The 25,882-nt window shown below is 46.1% G+C and overlaps 1 protein-coding gene across 1 annotated transcript in view; it reads right to left on the bottom strand.

Moving 5' to 3' along the window:
* LOC144765655 (guanylyl cyclase C-like) overlaps positions 1 to 25,882 on the bottom strand; it is a 577,462-nt gene that overhangs the window by 504,117 nt on the left and 47,463 nt on the right. Inside the window, exon 5 of the mRNA XM_078650332.1 lies at positions 25,269 to 25,390. Within this exon, the coding sequence (XP_078506458.1) occupies positions 25,269 to 25,390 (122 nt within the window). The remainder of the gene's footprint in view (positions 1 to 25,268; positions 25,391 to 25,882) is intronic.

Here is a 25,882-nt window from a genome sequence, read left to right as displayed (position 1 = left end):
AGTGAAAGAACAATTCCTCACAAGAGCACCAAGGCTAGACAAGCGGGTCAGCAATGCACCAAAACTCTCTGTATCATTAGAGTCTCTCTCAGCTACAGTGTGCTAAAGGCACTGGTTCTCGGTGTTTTGAAGGGGGGGGGAAGGGGGGGAGCATTTGTTTTATTACAATTTTTTTCCCCAAACAGTTTTCTCCTGTGCAGTCAATACCCAAGCTCTGGAATTGGCTGCAACAGTGCCATTGAGGTGACTTTCAAACTTGTCTCTTACAAATATGTTCTTTACTCACCCACTCTGATGGTAGTCTGTTTTGCATATAAGGATTGCATCTTCTGAATATGCTTTAATCCATTAACTAAACCCTGAGGTGTAACATGATTTTCTTTAAGGTAGCCTAACTGAGTGTTCAGTGCTAACCATGCACCCTTCCCAACCACTTTCACTGCTGTTGGTATTCTCTTCCCCAGCAAGTTTTTTTCTTCCCCGCCCCCTTGCACCAAGGTTTTTCCATTTCTGCCACCTCCTGATCTGTGACTGCACTACTCCCCTACCCACTTGTAGCAATGTTGCCTGTTCTGTCACTGAACTTCGTCCCTGCATACCTGCAGCAATGTGTCGATTTCCTGCCAGCTTGCATTTTTTAGCTGAAAGTCTTGCGCGGTCTGGTTTGCTAAAGACATTTTGGAGACATTCAGAAAGCTGACCTAGGAATGCATTCTGCCCTTTGCTTACCGTTGGCTTAGGGGTTTGTAACTCACATTTTCATGCTTTTTATTAGCTGGCTTTATTTGCTTTAGGCTGTTCAGCTTGAGTTTGTCCCTCCTGTTGCCCAAACTTTGATTACTGTATTATTCCGCAAACTCACTTTCTGTAAACAGGCCTTTACATCTTGGTCTTATCTTGTCACATTTGCTGTGCATTCAAAGACAGAGGTCGAAAGTCAAGCTCTCTCTTCAGAGGGGACTTGGTTTTTACTTTTTTTTCTCTAACTTCAAAGTGAGTGAATGTATGCGACAATCCTGCTGAATGAAGCAATTTCTTTTGTTATTCTAAAGTGTGCTGGAAACAAATATTTGATTATGATAAAATCACATCAATACACTAGGTGATGACTTATGCACACATTATTGTTTGAGTTTTACCCTATTTTGATATACATGTAATGTTCATTTAAATTGAAAATGTGTTGTCTGTAATGGTAGTTCGCTACCACACCATGCATACTCCACTTTATACCACTCTACTTTGCTCTATGCCCTTCCACTCTGACACGCCACTCCATTCAACGCCACTCCACTGTACAACATGCTACTCCACTCCAAGGCACTCCACAACATGCCATGACACTCCACTCCCCTCCACACCACTTACCCCACACTACTCTACCCCACCCCACCCCAATCTATTACACTCAAATTCACCCAATCTACCCCGCTCCTACCCAATCTACCAGTTGGAGTCTTGTGCTTTTCTAAACCTGAAATGTACTTGCCTGTATAACCAATTCATGTAATGGTGTGTTTATCCAATTTGCAAACTGGCCTTAAGACCCTTAACGTGGAGCTCCGTGTGAAAATGTACCATCTTTTCACTTTTTTAAGTAAACGTTTGGAGTGACATTTGTTGCTGCACACGCGCGCGGTCTGGTTCCTGGCGCACATAGCCATGGTTGTAGCGCTCAGAGACCCTCCAATGCCGCACACAGAGAAAAAAAATTAGAGGGAACACTGCTCTGAATGTTAGCATGCTCCAGTCTTACCTTCCCTATAGCTACATGTTATCTTCGAATTTCCTATAGACTGATTAACGTTCTTTTGCCTTATCCACCTTCGAGGGGTAAATTTAAACTGTGACATTCTAGCATGTTCCTGGAAAGGGGCGACCACTCGGTCCCCCCGAACGTATGGATGGGTGCCTCGAACCTCCCGGGAAACCATTTTGGGCGGGGTGGGCGTAGCCCGGCTGGTATGCCCGAAGCGGCGTAGCCGGGGCGCGCCTTCCCCCGCCCAAGAGGGGTTGTCCTAGACACCTCAACGGAAGACGACCACGCCCCGTAGGCGTACCGGGGACGGGTACACGCCCTCCCGCAGAAGAATAAAGGAGCGGGAATCCAGAGGAGCGTCCTCTTGTTCCTCGGATCGGAAGGCTGCACCCACTCGTTGCCCGTGAGCCCTCGACGGAACAAGCAGCAATTTTGAACTTGGTAATCGTGTTTTTTCTCTTTCAGTTTCGAGGCTCACAGATTTCAGGACCTCGGGGATCGACCAAGGGCGGGAGACTCGAAACCATGCCTAACAAGAAAGCAGTAAAGGGTTCCGAGACGGAGAGGGTGTTACGCCTGTTGTCGAACCGGATGGCTTGTATGGACCGAAAGCTCGGACAAGTCCAATCGCTCGGGAGAGGTTTAGCGGAAGTGAAGAAGCAATTGGCCGCATTGAACGACCCAGGTCAGCCGAAAAAGGTAATAGGCCCGGCCTTGCCGGGAGTCGTCCCCGGGGTAAGAGGGAAGCGGGTCAAAGAAAGGGCGGTTTCGGGGGGGGTCCCGGTCCCAGAGGTACCCCCCATCGCCCCCCTCGTACCGGCTGGTAACCCGGTTCAGAAACCAGATTTAGGCCAGCCTATCCTGGTGGTGATCACCTCGACCGAGGATGATGAAATGCCCCCTGAATTGGCCGCACAGTTGACGGCATGGCTCAAAACAAAGGTGGGGGGCACAGTGACCCCGGGTGATCTGGCCGAAGAAGCCAGAGTATTAATGAAGCAGTTGCGGCAATCGAGAGATGTCGCAAAGGCGAGTGTTCCTCTTGTTCCCCCACAGGTGGCACCTGGAGTACCAGCAGCTGGTCAGGAAAAGACGGCGGCAGCAACGGCCGATCCGGGTAAGCTCGCTTTGCCGATGGCGGGGGAGGGCTCAATACCCTCAAGGCGGGAAAAGGTTGCACAGCACATTCCCATGGCCACGAAAGAGTTAATATGGGGAGACAAGTATGTCAACATGTTTTCATTGTTAACTGACCATCGCGAGATGGAGTATGCTAAAACGCAGAAAGATTTGTGGCACCCGAGTGTCTGGCGCGCCAAGATGGCCGAGTTCAGGGTGGACGAGACAGTGACGAACTGGGTTAAGGCCTTCTCTATATTTACCGCAGTGATGGGGGAACGTAAACCCGAGGTTATGACTGATTTGATTTGCTATCAGAATCGCGTTATGGATTTCTATTCAATGTATGAGGGGGAAGAGTGGAAAGGCTATGACATGAAATTCCGTAAAGCAAAAGAATATGATGCTTCTTTGTCTTGGGATTGTTTGGACTCGGTGTCATGGCACAAACAGCTCCTGCCAGGGGCGACAGGTACGTCCTCGCCAGGCGGGAGCGGGTCCGGAGTGGTCCGCCAAAAGCCCGGGGTGCCCTTTCGAGCAGGCACAGGGGGGGGCTACCAGCCTAGAGTTGGCGGGAATGGCGGAAAAGGGGGGGTCTGTTGGGGCTTCAATAGAGGCAACTGTAACAGACCACAGGGGACATGCAAGTTTAAGCATGTGTGTGCCGGCTGTGGGAATTCCTCACACCCAGAAAGTGCATGTAGATCGAAAATTAGCGGGACGGGGGGTAAAGGCGGGTCTAAGCAGGAGTAAGGTAGAGTTTTGTGACCGATTGCCTACACCCGTTGATCTCATGGTTATGATTCCTTGGTTAAACAAATACCCTGATCATGTATCCGCTGGGGTGTTGAGGAAGGGATTCTTACATGGCTTCCACATCCCGGCGGGGGATTTTCGGGGGAACTCCTTTTGTAGAAACCAGTTATCGGTACAGCACAACCCAGGCGTGGCAGAAAAGAAAATAGCAAAAGAAGTCAGTTTAGGGCGAGTGGCTGGGCCCTTTCGTTGCCCGCCGGTGGCTGAGTTCATCTGTTCCCCGTTGGGGGTTGTCCCGAAGAAGGACCCAGGGGAGTTTAGACTCATACATAACCTTTCTGCTCCTAGGGGTTCCTCGGTGAATGATGCCATTGACCCAGAAGTTTGTGCAGTACGATATGCATCGTTCGACGATGCCGTGGCCATGTTGAACCACCTAGGCCCTGGGGCGCTGATGGCGAAATCTGATATCGAATCAGCGTTCCGGTTGCTTCCGGTGCACCCGCAGGATCAGCGCCTGCTAGGTTTTGCATTTCAGGGAAGTTATTACATGGATAAATGCATGCCCATGGGTTGCTCCATTTCTTGTGCGTATTTTGAAATGTTTAGCTGTTTTTTAGAATGGGCATTCACCGAGGCTACAGGGCATAGACATGTTATGCATTATCTGGATGACTTCCTGTTTTTGGGGGCAGCCGGTGATACGAACTGCGCGCAGGCGCTGTATGATTTCTGCATCCTCATGAGTGAATTTGGAGTCCCATTGGCACCAGGTAAGACGGTTGGACCATCTACTTCACTGGAGTTTCTGGGAATTGAACTCGATTCTGTGGAGGGGTGTTTCCGATTGCCGATGGAAAAAGTGGTCAAGTTTAGGGCTTCCTTGATGCAATGCCTGAGTGGGGAAAAAGTGACCCTGCACCAGTTACAACAAACAGTGGGTCAGCTTAATTTTGCCTTAAGGGTGATGCCTATGGCCCGCCCCTTTTCGCGCTCTATCGCGCAAGCCATGGTAGGTCTCAAGGAGGGTCACCACCGTACGAGACTGTCAGGGGAGGTTCGCCAGGATATGCGTATTTGGATGGCATTTCTGGCGGACTTCAAAGGTCGAGTCGTGTGGAACTCCCCGCCGGAATCTTCAGATGAACTAGGTCTATGGACCGACTCAGCAGGGAGTGTGGGTTTTGGCGCCATCTTAGGTAATCGATGGTCGGCACAAACATGGCCAACATGGTGGCACTCCAACGGTCTCACAAGTAACATTGGGTTCCTGGAGTTATTCCCCATCTGGGTTGCTCTGATGACATGGTCTGACGACTTCAGGGACCGCTCAGTGGTGTTTTGGTCTGATAATATGACTGTTGTCGAGTGCATTAACCAACAGGCAGCACGCTGCAAATTGATCTTGAGATTGTTGAAAGAAATTGTGCTGCTTTGCATGAGATTGAATGTACAGTTCAGGGCGAAACATGTGCCGGGTGTACTGAATCATGCGGCTGATGCACTCTCTCGTTCACATATGCAGGCATTCAGGGGTTATATACCCACAGCGGACCTAGAGGCAGCACCATTCCCCGAAACAATATGGCTAATCGGTGCCCCGGATTACAAGACCTCGTGGCAGCGAGTTTAGCCCCCAGGACAAGGAAAGCATACGAAGGAGCGTTTCGTTCCTATTGCACATATTTGGGTCCCACAGAGAGTCAGAACTGGGGTCAGGAGGAATCCTTCCTGGGGTACTTGGTAGCGCTGCACAGAGAGGGCCGATCAGCGGCAACGGCCAGTAGGCATAGGGCGGCCATTTCATTCATGGCCCAGGTGAACGGCATAAAAGACCCTACAGTTTCCGTTTTGGTGAAAAAAGCCCTTCGCGGCTGGCAGCGCCTTGAGGGTCGCAAGCTAGATACGAGGCACCCGATTGGCTTAGACAGACTGTCTCTGCTTTTAGCAAAGCTGGATGAGACGTGTTCCTCCCATTTTGAAGCAGTTCTGTTCCGGGCAGCGTTCACATTGGCATTCCATGGGGCTATGAGGGTGAGCGAACTTGTCGCAAGGAACAAGAAAGATATGGAGGGAGGCTTGTGCAGGGATCACATCCAAATAAGGGGTGATTCGATGGTGATCGTGATAGCCAGGTCCAAGACTGACCAGGGGGCTATGGGAAACAGTGTGGTCGTACAGCGCAAACGTGGGTCCCCCATCTGCCCGTTGAAGTGTGTGGAAGACTATTTGGCGCTAAGGGCGGCCGCATGGGGGGGGAGTTTGCTCCGACACAAGGATGGCACTCCACTGACGAGATTTCAGTTTCAGAGGGTGCTAGCACTGTCAATCGCTGACGCGGGCATGGACCCGTGCGATTTTGGGACCCACTCCTTTAGGATAGGGGCTGCTACTGAGGCTACAGCCAGGGGTCAGAGTGCTGAGGAAGTGAAACAATTGGGCCGTTGGTCCTCGAATTGCTTCAAGAGGTATGTGCGATTGCACATGTTGTGAGTGATCAATTGACATGCACTCACGTTTTCTGTCTTTTGTTTACTTTACAGTTTCGCGAGCCTGCAACGCGGGGCGGAATTTGAGGTCGACCCGGCACCAGGAGACCAGCGGTCAGAGGCCACCGACTGGAGAGAGGATGGTATGGGTCGTGGGCCACTCATACGTGAGGCGCGCCGGCGTCGTATTCAAGGAAGGTGACGCGATTCACGCACCTGGGGAATACGGGTTCAGAGTGGCCTTCCATGGGAAGGGCGGGCTCGTTTTTGACCACTTTGAATCATTTTTCGAAGGGCTTCTAGGGCGGTATAGGTCACCGCCATCTGTAGTCATAGTACACCTGGGAGGCAACGACTTGGTGACACTGGGTAGACGAGTGTTACTCGAACGAATTTTGTCGGCGGTTAGCTGGTTGGCTAAAAGAGTCCCGGGGTGTACGATTGCCTGGTCCCACATGATTCCTAGGAAGATGTGGCAGGGGGGGCCTTTCGGTGTCAGCACTGAACCATTCAGTTAAACGGGTCAATAATAAAATAGGTAGATTGTTCCGTTCTGCGCAGTTGCATAACATTCCTCATGGGTGTATTCGGGGTGATCAAATGTATCTGAACGATGGGGTTCACCTGTCCAGGGAGGGGAATGACTTATTCATAGGAGACTTCGTTGCATGGCTAAGGGGTTTGAGGAAGCATGACCTATAGGAGGAGTAGGGGGGACCGGCTAGTCGGTCAAGTATCCGGTCTGTGGCGGTAAGGTCATGATCGGTGAGCAGTAATTTCAAGGTCCCTAGAGTGGGGCGCCACCCACAATGGATGGGAGCGCCCGGGGGAAGACGGCCATTGGCCCCTTCCACGGGGAGGCGGCACCCACTAAGGATGGGGCGCCTAGGGGGAGATGGCCATGGGCCCCTCCCAGGGGGGGAGGCGGTTAGATGCCCCTCCTACTAATTTCCCGGGGCCGGATATCCGCAACGGCGGATAGAGAGTGTGGGGATGGGGGGAGAGTCCACGCTGTCCTTCCTACAGAGACCTCATACGGGTACTCGGACGACCCTTAAGATGGCGTCGAGTAGAAAGGGGGCCCCCACCACGACAAGGGAAGTTACAGTTGGCAATGAGGGTACAGTCCTCTGCGCATGCGCCGCTCACACCGTGAGGGCGGGAGTCTGGTAGTAGGGATCTAACACCGGTTAGGACCTTGCCGTTGGCCCTTAATGCTAGGATGTACAATTTGAGTTAGAGTGTATGCATTTTCAGGATGTTAGCCAAAAGTACATGACTGCATCGAAATGTAATAAATAACAAATTGTACATAATGCATAATGATGAAACTTTTATTTAATGTTTTAAATTTTGTTTCATATTTTAATAAATACGGCCGGGAGGGTGACTCCCTCCCGCCTTCCAAAAGTTCAACTATTGTCCGACTTCCCATTCTTGGGGAAATGTGTTGGGAGGGGGTGGCGGGCATCCCGGCCATATGGAAAGGGGCGACCACTCGGTCCCCCCGAACGTATGGATGGGTGCCCCGAACCACCCGGGAAACCATTTTGGGCGGGGTGGGCGTAGCCCGGCTGGTATGCCCGAAGCGGCGTAGCCGGGGCGCCTTCCCCCGCCCAAGAGGGGTTGTCCTAGACACCTCAACGGAAGACGACCACGCCCCGTAGGCGTACCGGGGACGGGTACACGCCCTCCCGCAGAAGAATAAAGGAGCGGGAATCCAGAGGAGCGTCCTCTTGTTCCTCGGATCGGAAGGCTGCACCCACTCGTTGCCCGTGAGCCCTCGACGGAACAAGCAGCAATTTTGACCCACCCACCAGCCCCTTATGGCAAATGTTTGGAGAAATAAAGTCTTGCAGAGAGATGGAAGTATAGGCCTTTTTTCCTTGATAGAACGAATAAAGGAATGTTGAGAATAAAGATTGACCTTTTGCAAAGATGTCTTCTTGCAGGAAAGAGCAATTGATGGCACAGTAGGATGATGTCGAGTTTTTTTTCTTTCCTTAGTAGGTAAACAACTGTAGTATTTATTTGTCGGGCGGTAAGGTCATGATCGGTGAGTAGTAATTTCAAGGTCCCTAGAGTGGGGCGCCACCCACAATGGATGGGAGCGCCCGGGGGAAGACGGCCATTGGCCCCTTCCACGGGGAGGAGGCACCCACTAAGGATGGGGCGCCTAGGGGGAGATGGCCATGGGCCCCTCCCAGGGGGGGGAGGCGGTTAGATGCCCCTCCTACTAATTTCCCGGGGCCGGATATCCGCGACGACGGATAGAGAGTGTGGGGATGGGGGGAGAGTCCACGCTGTCCTTCCTACAGAGACCTCATACGGGAACTCGGACGACCCTTAAGATGGCGTCGAGTAGAAAGGGGGCCCCCACCACGACAAGGGAAGTTACAGTTGGCAATGAGGGTACAGTCCTCTGCGCATGCGCCGCTCACACCGTGAGGGCGGGAGTCTGGTAGTAGGGATCTGACACCGGTTAGGACCTTGCCGTTGGCCCTTAATGCTAGGATGTACAATTTGAGTTAGAGTGTATGCATTTTCAGGATGTTAGCCAAAAGTACATGACTGCATCGAAATGTAATAAATGACAAATTGTACATAATGCATAATGATGAAACTTTTATTTAATGTTTTAAATTTTGTTTCATATTTTAATAAATACGGCCGGGAGGGTGACTCCCTCCCGCCTTCCAAAAGTTCAACTATTGTCCGACTTCCCATTCTTGGGGAAATGTGTTGGGAGGGGGTGGCGGGCATCCCGGCCATATTATCTTTCCCGTCCTTTAGACATCATACTGAGTCTAAGCTCTGAAATCCTTATTAGCATGTTCCTTGTTCTCACCTTCCCGTTAAAGTTCTAATGATTGGCCTAATCTATTACTTGCAAAGTTACACGATATTCATGATCTTGGTTATTGATAGTTTAATTGCTGTAAATCTTTTACTTTCTGACTTTGAAGAAGATTAGATAAAGACTTTGAAAACTTCCCGTGTCTCTGGTTATTACATGAGTGCAAATATAGTAAATGGTATTTTGTATTTGGTGCCTGCCTTTCTTTTACAGCTAGCTCCCTGCTCCATTGTGATCATAGGTACCCGTAACAGTGGATTGGTAAGTCGGGTACATTGGAAATAAATAGGAAGGAACTGGGTTACTGGTAGTAGATTGTAAGGTTACCCGATTAATAAATATGGTGAATTGAATTTATGGGCCCAATGTGTATATGGTAAAATTATAGTCGGGTGACCTGCGCGCTCTATCAGTAATTTTCTGGTAGCAGAGGAAATGGTTAGGGAGTAGTTAAAGTTAGGTAGGACTAGTTAAGATAGGTAGATAGGTTATTTGCTGCTAAACTGTGAAAATGTTATTGCTGCTAAAAATATCGATTGATCAAATGTAAAAGTGTTTATTGCTTTGAAAAAATTATGAAATGTTTTAAATTGTTTTTCTTGCTGTTATATTGATATATGTACTAATACACTTGTTAGTGATTTGTTACATGTTTGTCTGGAATCCCCCGGGGCAGAATAGCGGGTGGTGAGGAGAATCCACGCCGTAGTGAGGTCACTTACCTGAGGAAAATTGGTGCAGGTTAGGCAGAACTGGAAGCACTAATTAGGGTTTTCTGAATAAATGTCTGAATAAATGGTAGCAAAGAGTTTGCTGGCAAAACTTCTATTGTGATATAACCTAGTAAGGGTCACACGGAAGGAGTAGCAGGTTCGTCTGAGCTTGATCGATAGCAAAGGGATTCACTGGTGAAACTTTTGGCTTAGTATATATCCCAAAGTGGATGAGTCAAAGAAGTAGCAGGTTCTCTAATGCTAGTGTGAAGAGTAGGCAGAAAGGTTCTACTGGCAGTATTTGAAAAGTAAATAGAAGAAGTTTACTAGCAGTGAAACAAATCTTTTCTTTCTAGACACTCGAGTACAGTGGCGAATGTGTTTGCGTTGTAAATTAAACAGAGCACTTGCACTTTAAAAAGGTAGAAATTGAGTTTTCCGTTACCTTGTGAAGGAGGGAGTCATTTGCGGAGCTGCGCTGACGTCACTCAGTGCCGCGCTGGTATTGGTCGAGACAGCGGGCGTGTAGCTGAGACAGCATTGTAAAGGAGGGGTGAGCACAGGAGCGTGGGAACTCGTTTACGAGAAACGCCGCGTACCCATTGGTTGAATTATTTTGAAATCGCGCAGTTGGTTGGTTGCAGAAAAATAGAAGACGCATTTGGATTGGAAGTGATTTTTGTAAACAAAAAGTAATTTGCGAAAAGGTATATGTGGTATTCGAGACATCCAGAATCCCGACCGGATCCTAGATATCAAGGGTTTGTAAGGGATCAGTGAAGAACATCTAGAAATTGTATTATGTATGGAAGCAAGAGGAAAATGACTCTTGTAAACAAAGTAAAGAATTATTTTAAGAAAGACAAGCCTATCAAAACTAGAGAAGGAGTTATCATTCCACCTCCTAATACTCCCGCATCATTCATGATGTTCGATAGAGGCTACCATTCTTGTGTGTGGTTAGAAAATTGGGTGGAATACACTAAAAATTATGGATATTGGCATTTCCGTTAGAAGGTACATTTAATGGCAGGATTTTGTTCAATTTGAGGACCCGAATGAATGATTTACATCCCAGACCCAGACTGACGCAATATGAGGCCTTAGAAGAGTGGGAAATAGAGGCTTTTGAGCGAGACAGACCCAGAAATGACAAAGGGTTGACAAAATTTTACCTGAAAGTAAATAGAGAGACCCGAGAAAAGAGAATGAAAGAATGGAGACAGAACATGATGGTAGAAGGACTGTACCCTGTAATAACAGTAGAAGAGCCCATGGGAGGGAAAAGGACAGAGAAAACTAAACATTTGATGACCAGTGGGGATTCAGATGATGATTATCTAGAGGAATTGTTAATGAAGAATCCACCACCTTATAATGAAGGATCAAGATCCTTAAGTGCACGAGATACATGTCTAAGACCTCCTCATCAGGAGGAACCAAGACCCTTAAGTACGGGAAATCCATTCCTGAAACCTAATTATGGTGATGGACCAAGTATGACACACCCAACTGCCCCGAATTTTAGTCCTCCATTAGTTCCGCAAATAGTACATGAAACCTCCATGGAAAGGGTACTGCAGGATAGAGAACGAGAAGCTCTAGTTAAACAAAGAACAGAATTAATTCAGAAAATAGCCCAACTGAATACCAGTCCTGAAGTTTTGACAATTCCAGTAACTATTGGCCCAGTTGTTCCTTTGTACGGGGATAAACAGGGGAGTCCAAAGACTCCAATTATTACCCCATCTGTAGTACAATCGAGAAAAGAGCCCTTAATTGTAGATGATCAGGCGAGTGAATGTGAATCTGTGATTTCCTTGATGCATTTACCGATAAGGGAACCAGAAGGGGGTTCACAGAGGATGAACACTCCTTTCACTTCGAGAGAGGTGCAGATTGAGTCCTCTACGGGTACTAGAAGTGCCACGGTAGTGACTCCTGAAGAAATTGAAAGATGGAGCCGAGAATTAGATAAACAAAATCCTCAGCCGAAACCATTAGATATTTACAAACTGAGAATAGAATTGGAAGAACTGATGGCTGGAAATGTGGGTTTAGACAGACTGAACTCCCTGACCGAGGAAGAACTGCTATTTATTTGCAAAAGTATCACCCGTAATACCAGAGTGTTCCATGAGAAATTAATGGACACTGCGGCTAGTATGGGAATAGATATTGGAAAATCTAAAGTGTTGCAAAAGCCCTACAGAGCAGAGTTCTCAGACAAAGATTTGGAAAACATGAATGTGTCAGGGAAAAAGGTACAGATCAGAGAATTGTGAAACCTATTACAAAAATGGGGAGAATTAGAAAAATGGAAAGCCAGGTGGGCAAAGAAAAAGGAGGAAATTAGATCCAAACAAATGGCTTCTGAGTATGTCTTAAAAGAAGAAGATAAGGCAGAAAAATTATATCCTATGCGAGAAGTGGCAGGTGGAGGATATGTACATGTTCCATGGTCCAGACAAGATATTGTGTCCTTTACAAATGACTTCCCAAAATTACGGGAAAAACCTGTAGATTGGTATAGACCGGTCGAGAGATTTGTGAAGGTTCAGAAATGTCTCTGGAAAGATTTGGATGGTTTCTTTGACATTGTAGTTCCTGTAGATTTGTGGACAGAATGTAAAATTGCTATTGATTGGCCTAGTGAAGAATTCCCGAGGGACCCAAAGACAGGGGCTCCTTCAGGGGATGTCATGAAAAAGTACAACCAGGTAATGTTCTATTTGAAGAAGAAAGTGCCTGCAAAAGAAACTGATTGGACCCGAATAGACAGAACTACCCAGAATCGAGATGAAACTGTACACTCTTATTATGAACGACTGTTACAGGTGTTCAAGACATACAGTGGTCTGAACAACATTGAGATGAAGGACATGACCCACTTCATTTATCGATTTGTGCTAGGGTTAAGGCCTGACATTTCTCAGTGGATCAAAGACAATAAAATTTGCTGGCAATCTAAACCAATTGATGAGGTCCTGAAGTATGCTAAATATTGCGTGGATGAGCTGGCAGATAAACGAAAAGAGTTAAAAGAAAAAGTCATGTGGGCTCAGGTAAAATTAGCAGAACACCAGGAACAGCAGCTAAATAAATTGACCAGTAATCAGAATCAAGGCCCCGGGGTGGAGGAAAGCCCAGGGTAAAGATGAGCCGAGAGGAGGCCAAAAAGAAGTTTCCATGTCACGGGTGCGGACAAATAGGGCACTGGAGAGACGAGTGTAAGGCTGTGCAGAATGGAAACGTGCAAATTAATGATTTAAATCCACAGATGCAGAATGAGAAACCACGGAAGACCCAACAACAGGTCAAACAGAATCAGTTACCTCGTGCACCTAGACCCAATTATAGGAGCAAACCACAACAGGGTGAAGACACCGAAGTGTGGGAAGGAAGAGAGGATAGAAATGCAGCAACTTCACAATTTCTGTTAAATGACACGTTTCTCTGTGATGACACCTACTGATGGTGCCTGAGGGGGGAGGACGAGGAGTACATGCTTGGCGCCTCCTTGCCGGTGGACCAGTCAGGGCCATACATTGAAGGAAAGGTTGAAGGAAATGACGTCACCTTTCTGTTGGACACTGGTGCTACCCGATCTACTGTGAGAACAGCAGACGTTCCAAACCTATCCCTCTCGGGAGAAGCGATCCAAGTAGTGGGCGTTTCTAATCAGTTAATTAGTACCCCTGTTACACAACCTATGGAGATCAAAATAGGAAATTTTAAAGAAATGCATAGATTTGTTGTTTGTGATTCCAGTCCTGTAAACCTTCCAGGACGAGATTTGTTGTGTAAAATGAACTGTACTATCTTTTGCACACCAAATGGCGTCGAAATTCAGACCCCAGACGAAGACGGAATATACAAATTAATGTTGGCAAGACCTGATTCAGAAATTAAAAGACTGACAATGCAAGACTTACCTGAAGAACTGCAAGAGACAGTGAAACCGGAAGTATGGGATTTTACTGGAAAAGATGAAGGATTAATGGCAAATGTTGACCCAATTAAAATAGCCATAAAAGAAGATGCAGTCTACCCAAATACTAGACAGTACAAAATGAGTGCAGAAGTAAAGGTAGGAGTTGCTATTGAAATAAAAAGATTACTGGAAGCAGGAATATTGCAAGAAATATTGAGCAGTCCTTGTAACTCACCGATAATTGGCATAAAGAAACCTAGTGGTAGGTACAGGGTAGTACAGGATCTGCGCAAGGTTAACAAAATTGTGGTTCCTTGTTGTCCTGTTGTGCCAAACCCTGCAGTGATTTTATACCAAATTCCATGGAATGCTGGATGGGTTACCGTCATTGACCTATGTCATGCATTCTTTTCAATTCCATTGCATCCAGACAGCAAATTTCTTTTCTCATTTGAGTTCGACAGTCATGTCTACGTCCGGAATAGCGTCCCTCAGGGGTACACAGAAAGTCCCTCAATTTTTAATCAGATTCTAAAAAAATGCCTTGAAACCCTAATATTGCCCGGAAAATCAGTTTTGGTGCAATACATAGACGACCTCTTGGTGGTGTCTAAAAGTCGAAGAGACTGTGTAACTGACACAATTGCCTTGCTGAACCATTTAGGCGAGGGTGGACATAAAGTGTCACCAGAAAAGCTGCAATTCTGTACCACATCAGTAAAATATCTGGGGCACCAGATAGAGAGAGGTATCAGGAAAGTCACCACAGAAATAATTAGGATAATTCGAAACATGGAATTGCCAAATACCCTGAAGGAAATCAGAATGTTCCTTGGAGTTGTAGGGTACTGTAGGCAGTGGATTGTGGGATTTGCAGTCTTAGCAAGACCATTTATAAAAATGACAAAGAAAGGAGCAAAGGATCCTGTAGAATGGGATGACGAAAGCATGACTGCTTTTGTAAAATTGCGAGAATGTCTCTGTACTGCTCCTGCATTAGGAATGCCTGACTATTCAAAGGATTTTGCACTGTTCTGTGACACACGAGATAATTGTGCACTTTCAGTCCTGACCCAAATTCATGGTTTGACTCGACGTCCAGTGGCATACTTTTCTTCCACATTGGACCCAGTAGCAGCTGGATTACCTGGATGCTTGAAAGCAGTGGCTGCTACATGCACGAGTCTTGAACAGAGTGAGTCCATTGTTATGGGACATCCAGTAACCGTGTATGTTCCACATTCGGTTGTAATTTTACTGACGAGAACAAAAACACAGTATCTCACACCTAGTCGGCTGACTAAGTATGAGAGAATCCTTGTAGGTGCAGGACAGGTGACCATTGAACAATGTAACATTCTGAATCCAGCTACCTTACTACCTAGCTCATTCGCAGCAGAGGTAAGGGAAGAATTTGCACATGATTGCGTTGATTTAACTGAGTTCAGTACCAAGCCACGCCCGGACTTAAAGGAGAACCCTCTGATTAGTGAAGATTATGAGCTGTTTGTAGATGGCTCATGTATGAGGCAGGAGGAGGGTGGCCTAAGCGCTGCCTACTCAGTGTTCACTCTAGAGCTGCCAACTTTTGATGCTAGAGGGAGTGAATACATGGGAGGAAGTGAGAGACTTACAGGAAGCAGCAGAGCCACAGGAAAAACAAAGATGGAGAAACTTTGGTTGTCGAAGGAGAAATGAAGATGGTGTCATTGTTTACCTTGATGATATGCCTGTGTTGCCAGACTGTATGCTTGCTCCAATGGCTAGGTTAATACATGGAGACACACATGTAGGCAGAGATGCGATGATTCACATGTTCCGCCAGACATGGTTCAATTCGAAATTCAGAAACGTAGCAGAAGCACTCTGCCAGAGGTGTTTGATTTGTCAACAATTTAACCCTGGAAAGAAAACTGTAGTGTTACCAGGGAAAATTGGAAAAGCAGAAGGCCCTTTCATTAGATTACAACTTGACTTCATTCAGTTGCCCCCTTGTCGAGGAATGAAATACCTACTTGTCATTGTCTGCCTATTTTCAAAATGGGTAGAAGCTTACCCTGCACGTAGAAATGACAGCATCACAGTAGCAAAATTATTGCTTAGGGAACTTATACCTCGTTATGGTTTCCCAGTCTTAATTGAATCTGACAGAGGAAGTCATTTTCAGAATGAAATAATTAAGCAAATCTGTGAAGCATTCAAAATCACGCAAAAACTGCACTGTGCATATCGCCCAGAGGCTTCTGGAGTGGTAGAACAGATAAATGGCACAATCAAATCAAGATTGGGAAAGATGTGTGAATACACTCAATTGGAATGGCCAGATGCTCTGCCTCTCGTGTTGATGGGACTCAGAAGTATTCCAGATCGGAACACGGGCTTGAGTCCCCACGAGATTGTGATGGGAAGAGTAATGCGGCAAGCATGAGTACCAGGATACAAAATAATAAGCATATCTGATGATTTGGTACTGGAATACTGTAAAGAGCTGGCTGACCAAGTGCGTTCTATCTCTCACCAGGTTGGGGGAGATGCCGTCGCCAGGCCGACGACTCCAGCACATGACCTGAATCCAGGTGACTCGGTCGTAATAAAGAAGCACACTCGGAAAAGTTGCCTTGAACCAAGGTGGGGAAAGCCACGACAGGTGATCCTGGTAACCACCACCGCTGTAAAGTGTGCAGGAGTACCTCGCTGGATCCATGCCAGCCACACGAGGAAAGTGACTGAACCTGACGAAACTGAGGCTGAAGGTTGCGCAGCTGAAGGATCCCAAGATATCGGTCCTGAAGTAGCTGAAGGAGAACAACCGAGCTCCAGTCAAGAAGATTCGGTCCCAATAATCGATCTGACAATCGACCCTATACGAACCAGAAGACAGACCTATTTAGATAGACAGTGGGATAGTGAGGACGAGACAGGTAAAAAAGAAGCTACTCAGATCATCGAAATCCATGTTAAATCTGATTCTGAGGAGGACCAGATAGGGAGAGAGCAGGTAATTGACACTCCACCAAGAACACCTGCACCAGAAGAGGGACAGATAGAGATTAGGGCGGAGGTTCAAGCGGAAGAAAATCAAGAGTTCAAAGAGCTTGAGCAGGAACAGATAGGACTAGACAATTATGTTCAGGAAGAAGAGATCGAAACAGATCAAAGCCAAAATTAGCATACACCTGAACAAGGCCAGTTTAGGGACCAGGCAGAAGAAACAGATGAAAGACCTAGACCTAGTCAGTTAGGGAACAATACATAAGACGAATTTGATCCCAATGTGCCACAACTAAACAAAAACAAAAGAGTGTTTGAAGAAGGACAAGACACAGTGCCAGTTAAAAGACTCAGAAAAGGTGACTCAGTGCCTAGATTTGTGAAAAGACTGAGATTGCGTCTAAAGACGATAAACGAAGAGCCTGAACAGATAAATGAGGTCTCAAGTCAGACTAACCCAATTGTAGTAAAAACCAAAGAGAAGAAGTGCTCGCATCAAGAAACTGAATAACAAGTACTCGAGCCCTGAATGGACTTACTTTGTATTGGAGGAATTTGAGAATCTGGAAATAAGTGACGAAAGTGATGAAGAATTGATTGCTGAACAGACCGAAGAAGAAGCAGAACCAACCTGAAAAGTTGCTCGAGTAAGCAAGCTGTGCAGAGTTACAAAGAGGGGTTAAAGCTTCTTTAAAGCCAAAATGTCTAATTCTTCCGTGAATGGGAGACCGAGACGAAGTTGTTGTAAAACATGCTGCCAAGTATGTTTATGTAGTATAGCAATAGTACTGATACTTTGGATAGGACTAACTATAACTATTCCTTCTATGATGAGTAAAAACCCGAGTCTGTACCCAAATAATAACCTACCTGATGACACTGTAGAATCACCCACTAGAAGTACACCACAAAGAGTAGACGTACTAGACAAACCACTTAGCCTGAAACAAACAAAGCTAGACTTAGAAGCACCAGATGAGGAAGGATTACACTTTAACAAGATTAAGAACAAAACTAATTTAAATGTTTTCGCAATCCTGTTAGTAAATTATGTAGAAACTATGGAAATAGACGACTGTTATGTCTGCATGAATCTACCTACTTCTGTAGCTGAAGGTGTGACTTACCACCACTTGCCCTTAACCTATGGAATTTCCTCTAGTATACTAACTAGTTTATTTTATAAAAGAGGACCTTTACAGTATTATTACTCAAACCTTGATGTAACATTTTCTGAACTTCCTGTTCGAAGAAACCTGAACCCTGTACATACAACTAGAGACGTAGCTAAATACATGAGTGATTATTTTCTGACTGTAGGAAAAATAAATATAGATGACGCACACAAAAATAACTTGACCTGTTCTTTACATGAAAAGGAAAAAAAAATCTGGATATGGTAGAAAAGAGAGGAGAAAGTTTCCAAAAGAAAGCCAAAGACAAAAACCAAAAAGTTGATAAATGGGCAGAGAGTATAGGGAGCACCTCAAATGGTGGAGCTAACGCTGCAATGTTGCTGGATTTCGAAAAGAAAGGGAAACTTTGTCTTCATAGAGAAATGACTAGTTTTTATAACAATATTTTCATTGGTTCCAGTGAATGCGAACATAATTACAAGGTAATTGGGGGATGGGGTTTCAAAGATTGGTCAGAGCCTGTATTTCCGAGAATTTATTTTAAATGTGGAAATAAGGCTTATTTCAAATTGCTCGACCACTGGTATGGAAGCTGTTATTTTGGTATTGTCTTCCCAAAGATATACCATGTGGGGAAAATCACTGGAAGCACTGAAAAGACTAATCAATTAGTACGCACTAAAAGAGAAAGTGCTGGTGAAATAGTAGGAGATATTTTTAGTGCACTGATACCTACAATGGGAGTGGTTCTGAATACACACAGAATTTGCAGATTGTCAACAGTTGTGGATCGGTTATCAACTGACACTGCTGGAGGTTTCCTGATGGTCAATACCGAATTGGTTGCGGTGAGATCAATGGTTTTACAGAATAGACTTGCTCTTGATACCCTATTGGCAAAAGAGGGCGGAGTCTGCAGAATGTTGAAAGCGCAACATTGTTGCACTTACATACCTGACAAAAGTGTGGAAATCAAAAGGTATCTGAGGAACATTACAAATTTGGAAAAAGAGCTCAAACCACTTGAGGTTGACAGTGCCTGGAAGAGACTTACTGATGGTCTCTCCGCCGTAGGTCATTGGTTTTCTAACCTAGGAAAAGGTATTTTGAGTAAAGTACTGATGCCAATTGCAGGGATAGGTATAGCAGTATTCATCATATTCATCTGCTGTAAATGTCGCAAACACCAAAAGAAGTACACTGTGAACAAGAGAGGAGTAAAGAGAAATGTGGATGAACTTGAATTAGAGGAACTGAATAATCAGATTTATAAAAGGGTGAAAAATTCTAACCCTAATAAAGAGACTAAAGAAAAACTGAATAGAATGTTTGAAGAGATTGAACTGGGAAAAATTTGAAAAGTTGGCATCTGGTTCTATGAATTTGTGATGTTATAAAATATCATCAAAGAGGGGATTGATGGAGCAAGGATTCGCACGTAAAGTGACTTGCTTGTATCAAGAACCTCAAATAATGTTAATAAGTATAATCAACCTGCTCGTGTTACTAATATTGCACATTTTACATTACACGGGGTGTCCCAGCAAAGCTTGCATATGTGTTTACTCATCCTAAAACGCTTGCCACTAAAATGGCTGCTGCTACGCGGGAATTTCTTCTGCGCATGCGTCGGTCATACCCATGTGACGTGACGTACTCGCAGTTCTGGTGGGAATCTTTTGCGCTTGCGCATTGGCAATAAGATGGCTGCTTTATGTTCTCACATGCCGAAGCTTGCACTGCAGCTATTGCAATGCTGTTCGTTTTGCACTAATCCTAATGCTATAGTTATTATAGAGTAATGGGAGTCATATAGGGATTCCTGGTATACAGTGTACTCATTTATTTCTATGTTCTAAATTGTTTTCCTTTACTTTTCATGTGACAAATCTTTTGGGCCTGGGAGGTGCTTATTACTCCATCTTTGAAGTCCTCAAGCCTTGATCAAAATGGAGAGGGGAAATCATGAGTAAAGTATACAAACAAACCAACTCTCGAACCGACATTACTAGGGTCGGAATGGGAACGAAATTAGGCCCAGGCACCAACATAAAAATGTCTGCTATTAGTGAATCAGATATCTTAAATACATTTTAAACAAGCATTACGGGCACTCTATTAAATAAATAAGTCAGGTATTGCGAAACTCACCGCTGCAGCCCGGCTCGGACAGGAAGCCAGGCAACCTGTGTTGGGACGGGGGCGGGGCCGCAAAAAAGACAGGAAACAGACGATAGCCTACCCCGCGCTCCTGTGCCTGTGAAGCCAACTGGAAGTGAGCGTGTGAGCTAGCGGGTCTCCCGTGCTCATGTAGAGCCCCGCATGCTGCCAAGACTGACCCGCTGCCGAGGGAGAGAGGAACACGAGGAAAGAGCCCGGTGAGTGGAGGGGGTGGGGAGGGTGGGAGAGGGGATGTGTGCGCATGTGTGTGCGTGTGTGTGTGTGTGTGTGCGCGTGTGTCTTTGTTCGCGTGTGTCTGTGTGTGCACGTGTGTGTGTGCCTGCGTGTGTGTGCATGCGTGTGTGTGTGCGCGTGTGTGCCTGCGTGTGTGTGCATGCGTGTGTGTGCCTGCGTGTGTGAGTGTGTGTGTGTGCACGCGTGCGTGTATGTGTTATCCACTTCCTGGCAATGTAGGACAGAAGATGTGCACGGCGTGTGGGTGATCGTGCACACTCACATGGGGGAATCTCCTGCGCGTGCACATCCCCTGTCTCACATTCTCAGGAAGTGGATGGCAAAAGATGCTTCGCTGGACGCAGTGCTTCGCACTGCTTACACCAGCTCGACCTAAAAAACGAGAGTGTAACAAATAAGAAATAGTAAAAAATATAAATAGTGGAAGAAAAAGCAAGAACCAAGTAAGAAAAAAGCCATAATATGCTCCAGTGATCCCATCACCCATCATGTCGCCCAAGGTGGGTGGTCTGAGTGCATATAGGAGAATAATCAGCCATAAAATTTAAAAGCATAGGATGAAAGCGTCAAATATTTTACAGACTCTGTAAACAAGGTAGCAATGTTTAGCAGAGAGAAAAGCAGTACCCATCTAGGGCACCCACAACATTGCCACATGTTGGGGTCACAGGGGGGAACCCCAATACCCCACAGCACCTATCTTCTCCCCTGCCGGCATGCATGGCCCCGTCCCTGAGCCGTAGATCCTCTCCGGGGACCCCATCTCCCAGGCCTGATGAGAAAAGTATCCTGGGGACCCCATCTCCAGAGACACTGCTGTGTTTCCTGCCCGGGAGAGTGTGGGCAGGGAATATAAACTCTCTGTACTCTCCCTGGCAGGATCAAAACTTTGCTCCCACCTGATGGGAGCACAACAATAAGTTGTGCCCGCCAGGGCGGGAGCAAAGGAATCAAGCCAGCTCCCACTGGCACACACGAAGGGAGCTGGCTGGAAGCTGACAGAGGTGGGGGCCATGAGGCACCCCTCGAGGCCCCCAGGGATTGGGTTGTTGTGGGTACCCTGGGTGGTCACCCACTGTAAGATAATAGCTCGAACCCCCGCCATGCACAGTATTGTCAATAATTATTGCATTTCAGAAGTGATTAGGGATGTTATAAATGCAATCAATTAATATGTCATGAATGATTTAAAATGTAAAAGTAAAAGCAGTGCATGGTAAGGGCATGAGATATAGTTACTTTGGAGCATGAGTTATAGTTGCTTGAGGTAACTATAACGGGTGAATTTTGTTACTTTCAACCTGTTCGTTTAAGTGACACTTTCACCTAACATCCCTTTATCCTTTGTTTTTTTCAATGAATTTCTAAGTTTATTTAATGTAAAGTTAGTTATTCTTATAATTCCTAACTATAACTTCAGTTTAACCTTTGTTTTTTTCAGTGAATGTCTATGTTTTTTAACGTAAAGTAAGATGTCCATCACCGTTCCCGGTGACGAGTTGGATGCAGGACCAGTCCATACTCCTGGTCCCTTACTCCAGTTCTGTGTGGTCTTGAACTATGACTGCCCTTCTCGCCTGCCCTACATGGTTAGCTTGCTGCCCCTACAAACCTTCTCCCTGCCCTCCGTTGTCCGCATCCATGCACCTACTCCCTCCCTCCTGCCCTGTATGATTAGATTGTTGGCCCTTCCCATTCCACCTGACTTTCTTTGCCCACGTCTATGCCCCTGTCACTGACCTGCTGCTAAACCTCTGTGCTTAGATTTATTTTATTTTTTTACGGCATTTTATATAACGCAAACTTGATCCGAAGGTATCGGGTATCAGAGGACTTTACACAAGCTCCAGCTGCGTTACATGAGGACACATTAATTTTCGTTAGGCATCTGGAGATTAAGTGATTGGCCCAGAATCACAGGACGTTGCCCTTCCCTGCCAAGGCTCAAACCTGGTTCCCCAGCTCCAAGGTCAACCGCCTTAGCCGTTAGGCCAACTCCTGCTTCCCCCACCCTCCAACATCTGTATGCATTCCCCATGTTCCATTGAGCTGTCACCGCCCCTCTTGTCAACTCTATGTGTTCCGTTCCACTGCCCCTTACGCCGGCCCAGCATGGTCAGATTGCTGCCCCTGCCCCCTCCACCCTGCTTTCTATTGTCAGAGTCCGCCAGATGCACGATCTCTCTTGCCCTCCATGGTCCATTTTGCTAACCCTCCCTCCTGCCCTCCATGCTCTGTTTTGCTGTAACTGCCCCTTCCGCCATCCTGCATAGTCTGTTGTGAAGCCCCACCCCTTCCCCTGCCCTATGTTTTCTGTGTCCAGAACCTACCCCTCCCTTTTGTCCTCTATGGCCCTTTGTGCATGCTCCTGCCCCTTCCCTCTTGCCCACCATGGTCCGTTGTGCTGGCACTAACACTACCACCTGCAATTCTTGGTCTTTTGTGCTGCCGCTGCCCTTTCCACCTGGCCTGTGTGGTTAGTTTGCTGCCCTTGCCCTCCTCCCTCCTTTCCTCAGTTTTCCGTGTGTATGCTCTTGTAGTCTTCCTTTCGCCCTGTGTATTGTGCTTCCACTGCCCATCCTGCTTTCCCTGCATGGTTAGCTTGCTTCCTCCGTCTTTCTGCCGTATCTCTCTCCTACCCCTTTACCCTTACCCCCTTCCCCTCTACACTTCACTTATCTCGTCTTCTATGATCTTGTTATTGTTTGTCTAGTAACTGATGTAAATTGGAACTGATGTAATCTTGTAACTTTGTGGAACCTCATGTAAAGCGCTCTGATACCTCCGGGTCTAGCCAGCACTATATAAAACTCTTAAATAAAAATAAAATTAAAATAAATGTGCAGGCCCCTATCCTCTCCCTCCTGCCTTCCATGGTCTGTTGGTATACTGCTGCGCCTCCCTCCTCCCTTCCATGGACCGTAGTGCTGCAACTGCCCTTGCTGCTTGTACTTTATGGTCAGCTTGCTGCCCTTGTCTCCATTCCCCTCTGCTACCTGTGTGCATGCCTCTATCCCCTCCCAATTGCTTTCCGTGATCTGTTGTACTACACAGCCCTCCAGTTTGCCCTCTGTGGTGTAGTGTGCTGCCGCTTCCCCTAACACATGCCTTGTGAGGCCAGTTTGGTGCCTCTGCCACTTCCTATGGTCACACCTAGAGGGAGCACTTTGAAAGCTCCTGTTAGATTGGAGCAGACTAGCCTCCCTGCCCGCGCTCTTGAGTGGAGGAAAATAGAGTCATGAGAGTGGGCTCCCTGGACACCATAGTAGAGCCACCCACAGGCTACGGGCCCCCTCCCCTATACCTGTATATGTCAGCCTCAGGGGATAGGGACCACGGGGGCTTTTCGTGCTTGGGTAGGGGAACGTGCACCCTACTCCCCTTCAACTTTATCCAGGCCTGGGGAATAGGGTCCTTTGGGCCTCAGTAATGGAGGTGGAGGGGGACCACTTGTCCACCTTCCCTTTAAAATAGTGCCGGGCCCTAAGGGATGGGGACTTGATTGGCTATGTACCTCCCTCCCTAATTATTACATTTTGTTCCCAGGGGATCGAGCCCCCTCCCTTATGTTGCAGACGGTGTGCCCCAGCTCTGATTTTGAAAAGAAATTTGTATATATGATGCAATCCCATGGGATTCCCTTGGGATCATAGCTTTAATAATTTCTTGCATTTATTTTGCCCCCACCACAAGAGCCTGGAGGGTAGTGCATCCCTACCGAGGCCTCTTATATCTTTTTTTTTTAATACTCTCAGCACAGGGAAATACGTCCACAAGTTCAGTAATGGCTTAATGGCTGCCTGCAACTTTTTCTTATGTTGCAGACAGCCAATCAGAGTGCTCGCCCCTGTGGGAGCAAGTTTGCATAAGAGAATAAAAAAAAAGCCCCCTAGGCCAATCAAAATGCTCTATTTTTTTTAACTGGGTTTGAGGGACTCTCGCGAGAGTACTCAAACCTAAATGTCCAGATATATTATTATTTTTTATCCCTAATATCTCAAAAACAGTTACAGTTTTTGCACTATCGCTGTTCAAAAAATCTATGGAAAATGCTGGGGATTTTGGGCCTTGAGACCCTCCCTTTTTCTTGGCTCACACTTGATGGATCACCCCGAAACTTTCCATGTAGACAGTAGATAAAAAAAGAGTACTGTTTTGGAAGGTTGTGGGAAGATTCGTCCAAAGGCACCACTTATTAGCAAACCAAAAACGGCATTTCCTATGGAAACACAGACCTAGCTATCTGCACAGTGACATCCGCCACTGGGTAATATATACAAATACAAATTCCAGCTCTGCGTGGCTGGCACTGGGCTAATGCTATGCTTAAAAATTCTGATAGAAAAACAGAAGACATTTGAGGTGAGCAGATTCAGAGTGTCACTGGTGTTTTAGGGTGCTCCATATAAAGGAGCTCCTCTCTGTCTAAGCTTGGGAACAACCCATAGTTCCTTGCTTCCTGTTTTGCATAATTTATGCAGCACTCTAAATCTGAAAAGGGATTGTCTTAAATTATACTGGGCACTCCTTTATGTCTGGTTAAAGCAATATGAAACACGTCAGGGGTTGCTTTTATTCATTACAGGTTGCCTGGCGTCCTGTACAAACCAGCGCTAAAGGTTAGACATTCAGTGGCCAGTGGTCAAACCCTTTTCTTTCCCAATCCTAGAAAGTCACATTGGTAACTCAAGACAAACATAAGTGCTGTGTGAAGCTAATGCTGGGCTTTCACAATTCAACATGCTTTGTGTTAACCGGTTACACAATTTTCTAATGGGTCAAAAATTTATTTCCTGTTGCAGAGGAACTATTCTCCTAAATCACTGGGCATTCGAATATATGAACAGCTCTACTTCTGAACCGTTTTCAAAATCTGAGGCTTTTTTCAATACTGTACCAGGGTAAAACGATTCACAAGACATACCTTGGCCATATTTGTTTTTGTAATAAAAGCCTTGGGACAAAAGCCGTAAAACAAGCTTTGTAAAAGTATGTCTGTGGATGCGCTTGACTTCATTGTTATATGGAAGTTGTTTACTACCCCTAAAATGTAGGTGAATTATTACCAGTGATGGGGTCCATCGAGACATGCGCCTTACCGTTGCTTTTACGCTTTGGGTCTGAAAGTATTCTTTTGAAATCTTTCTCTGTTCGCAGGATCTCCTTGAATGTCAACATCTGGCTAAAGTAGGCAGGTCCGGCCTCCAGAGAATTAATGTACCTGGAAAAGCAAGTGCTTTGTTCAGGGAGCAACAAGGACACGAATTAGGATCTAAAGAAATTGGGATGTAGAGGAGTGAAGCAGTGATATAATATGGGAAACAGCAGGATGCACCATACAAATGGAATAGGCATTCATAGGTACATTCGAGATTCCGAAACATAGACAACCCATGAACTCTTACCTTAGTACACCAGAATGTATGATTTTAATACAATCACTGCATGCATGCTTCATGACACTCAGTTAAATCCTTCAAGATCTGCAGGAAAGTTGGTGTTAGAGTCACATTTAAACCAAGTGTATGTCGAATGAATTCTTCAATACCCTTTCGTAAATTATCTAATTGAGGACAGAGTGCAAAAATATGAATACTATCTGCTGCCGGAGCGTCGCAGCGAGCACAAGTTGTCCCTGTAATCGCACCCCACTGTGCAATGCGGTCCGGTGTATGATAAAGTTGATATAAAGTTTTAAAATGCTGCGATTGAA

This window comes from Lissotriton helveticus, chromosome 1_1 (genome assembly GCF_964261635.1).
Source record: "Lissotriton helveticus chromosome 1_1, aLisHel1.1, whole genome shotgun sequence".
NCBI lineage: Eukaryota > Metazoa > Chordata > Amphibia > Caudata > Salamandridae > Lissotriton > Lissotriton helveticus.
The sequence above is the reverse complement of the archived record's forward strand: the minus strand, read 5'-3'. Positions and strand labels throughout refer to the sequence as shown.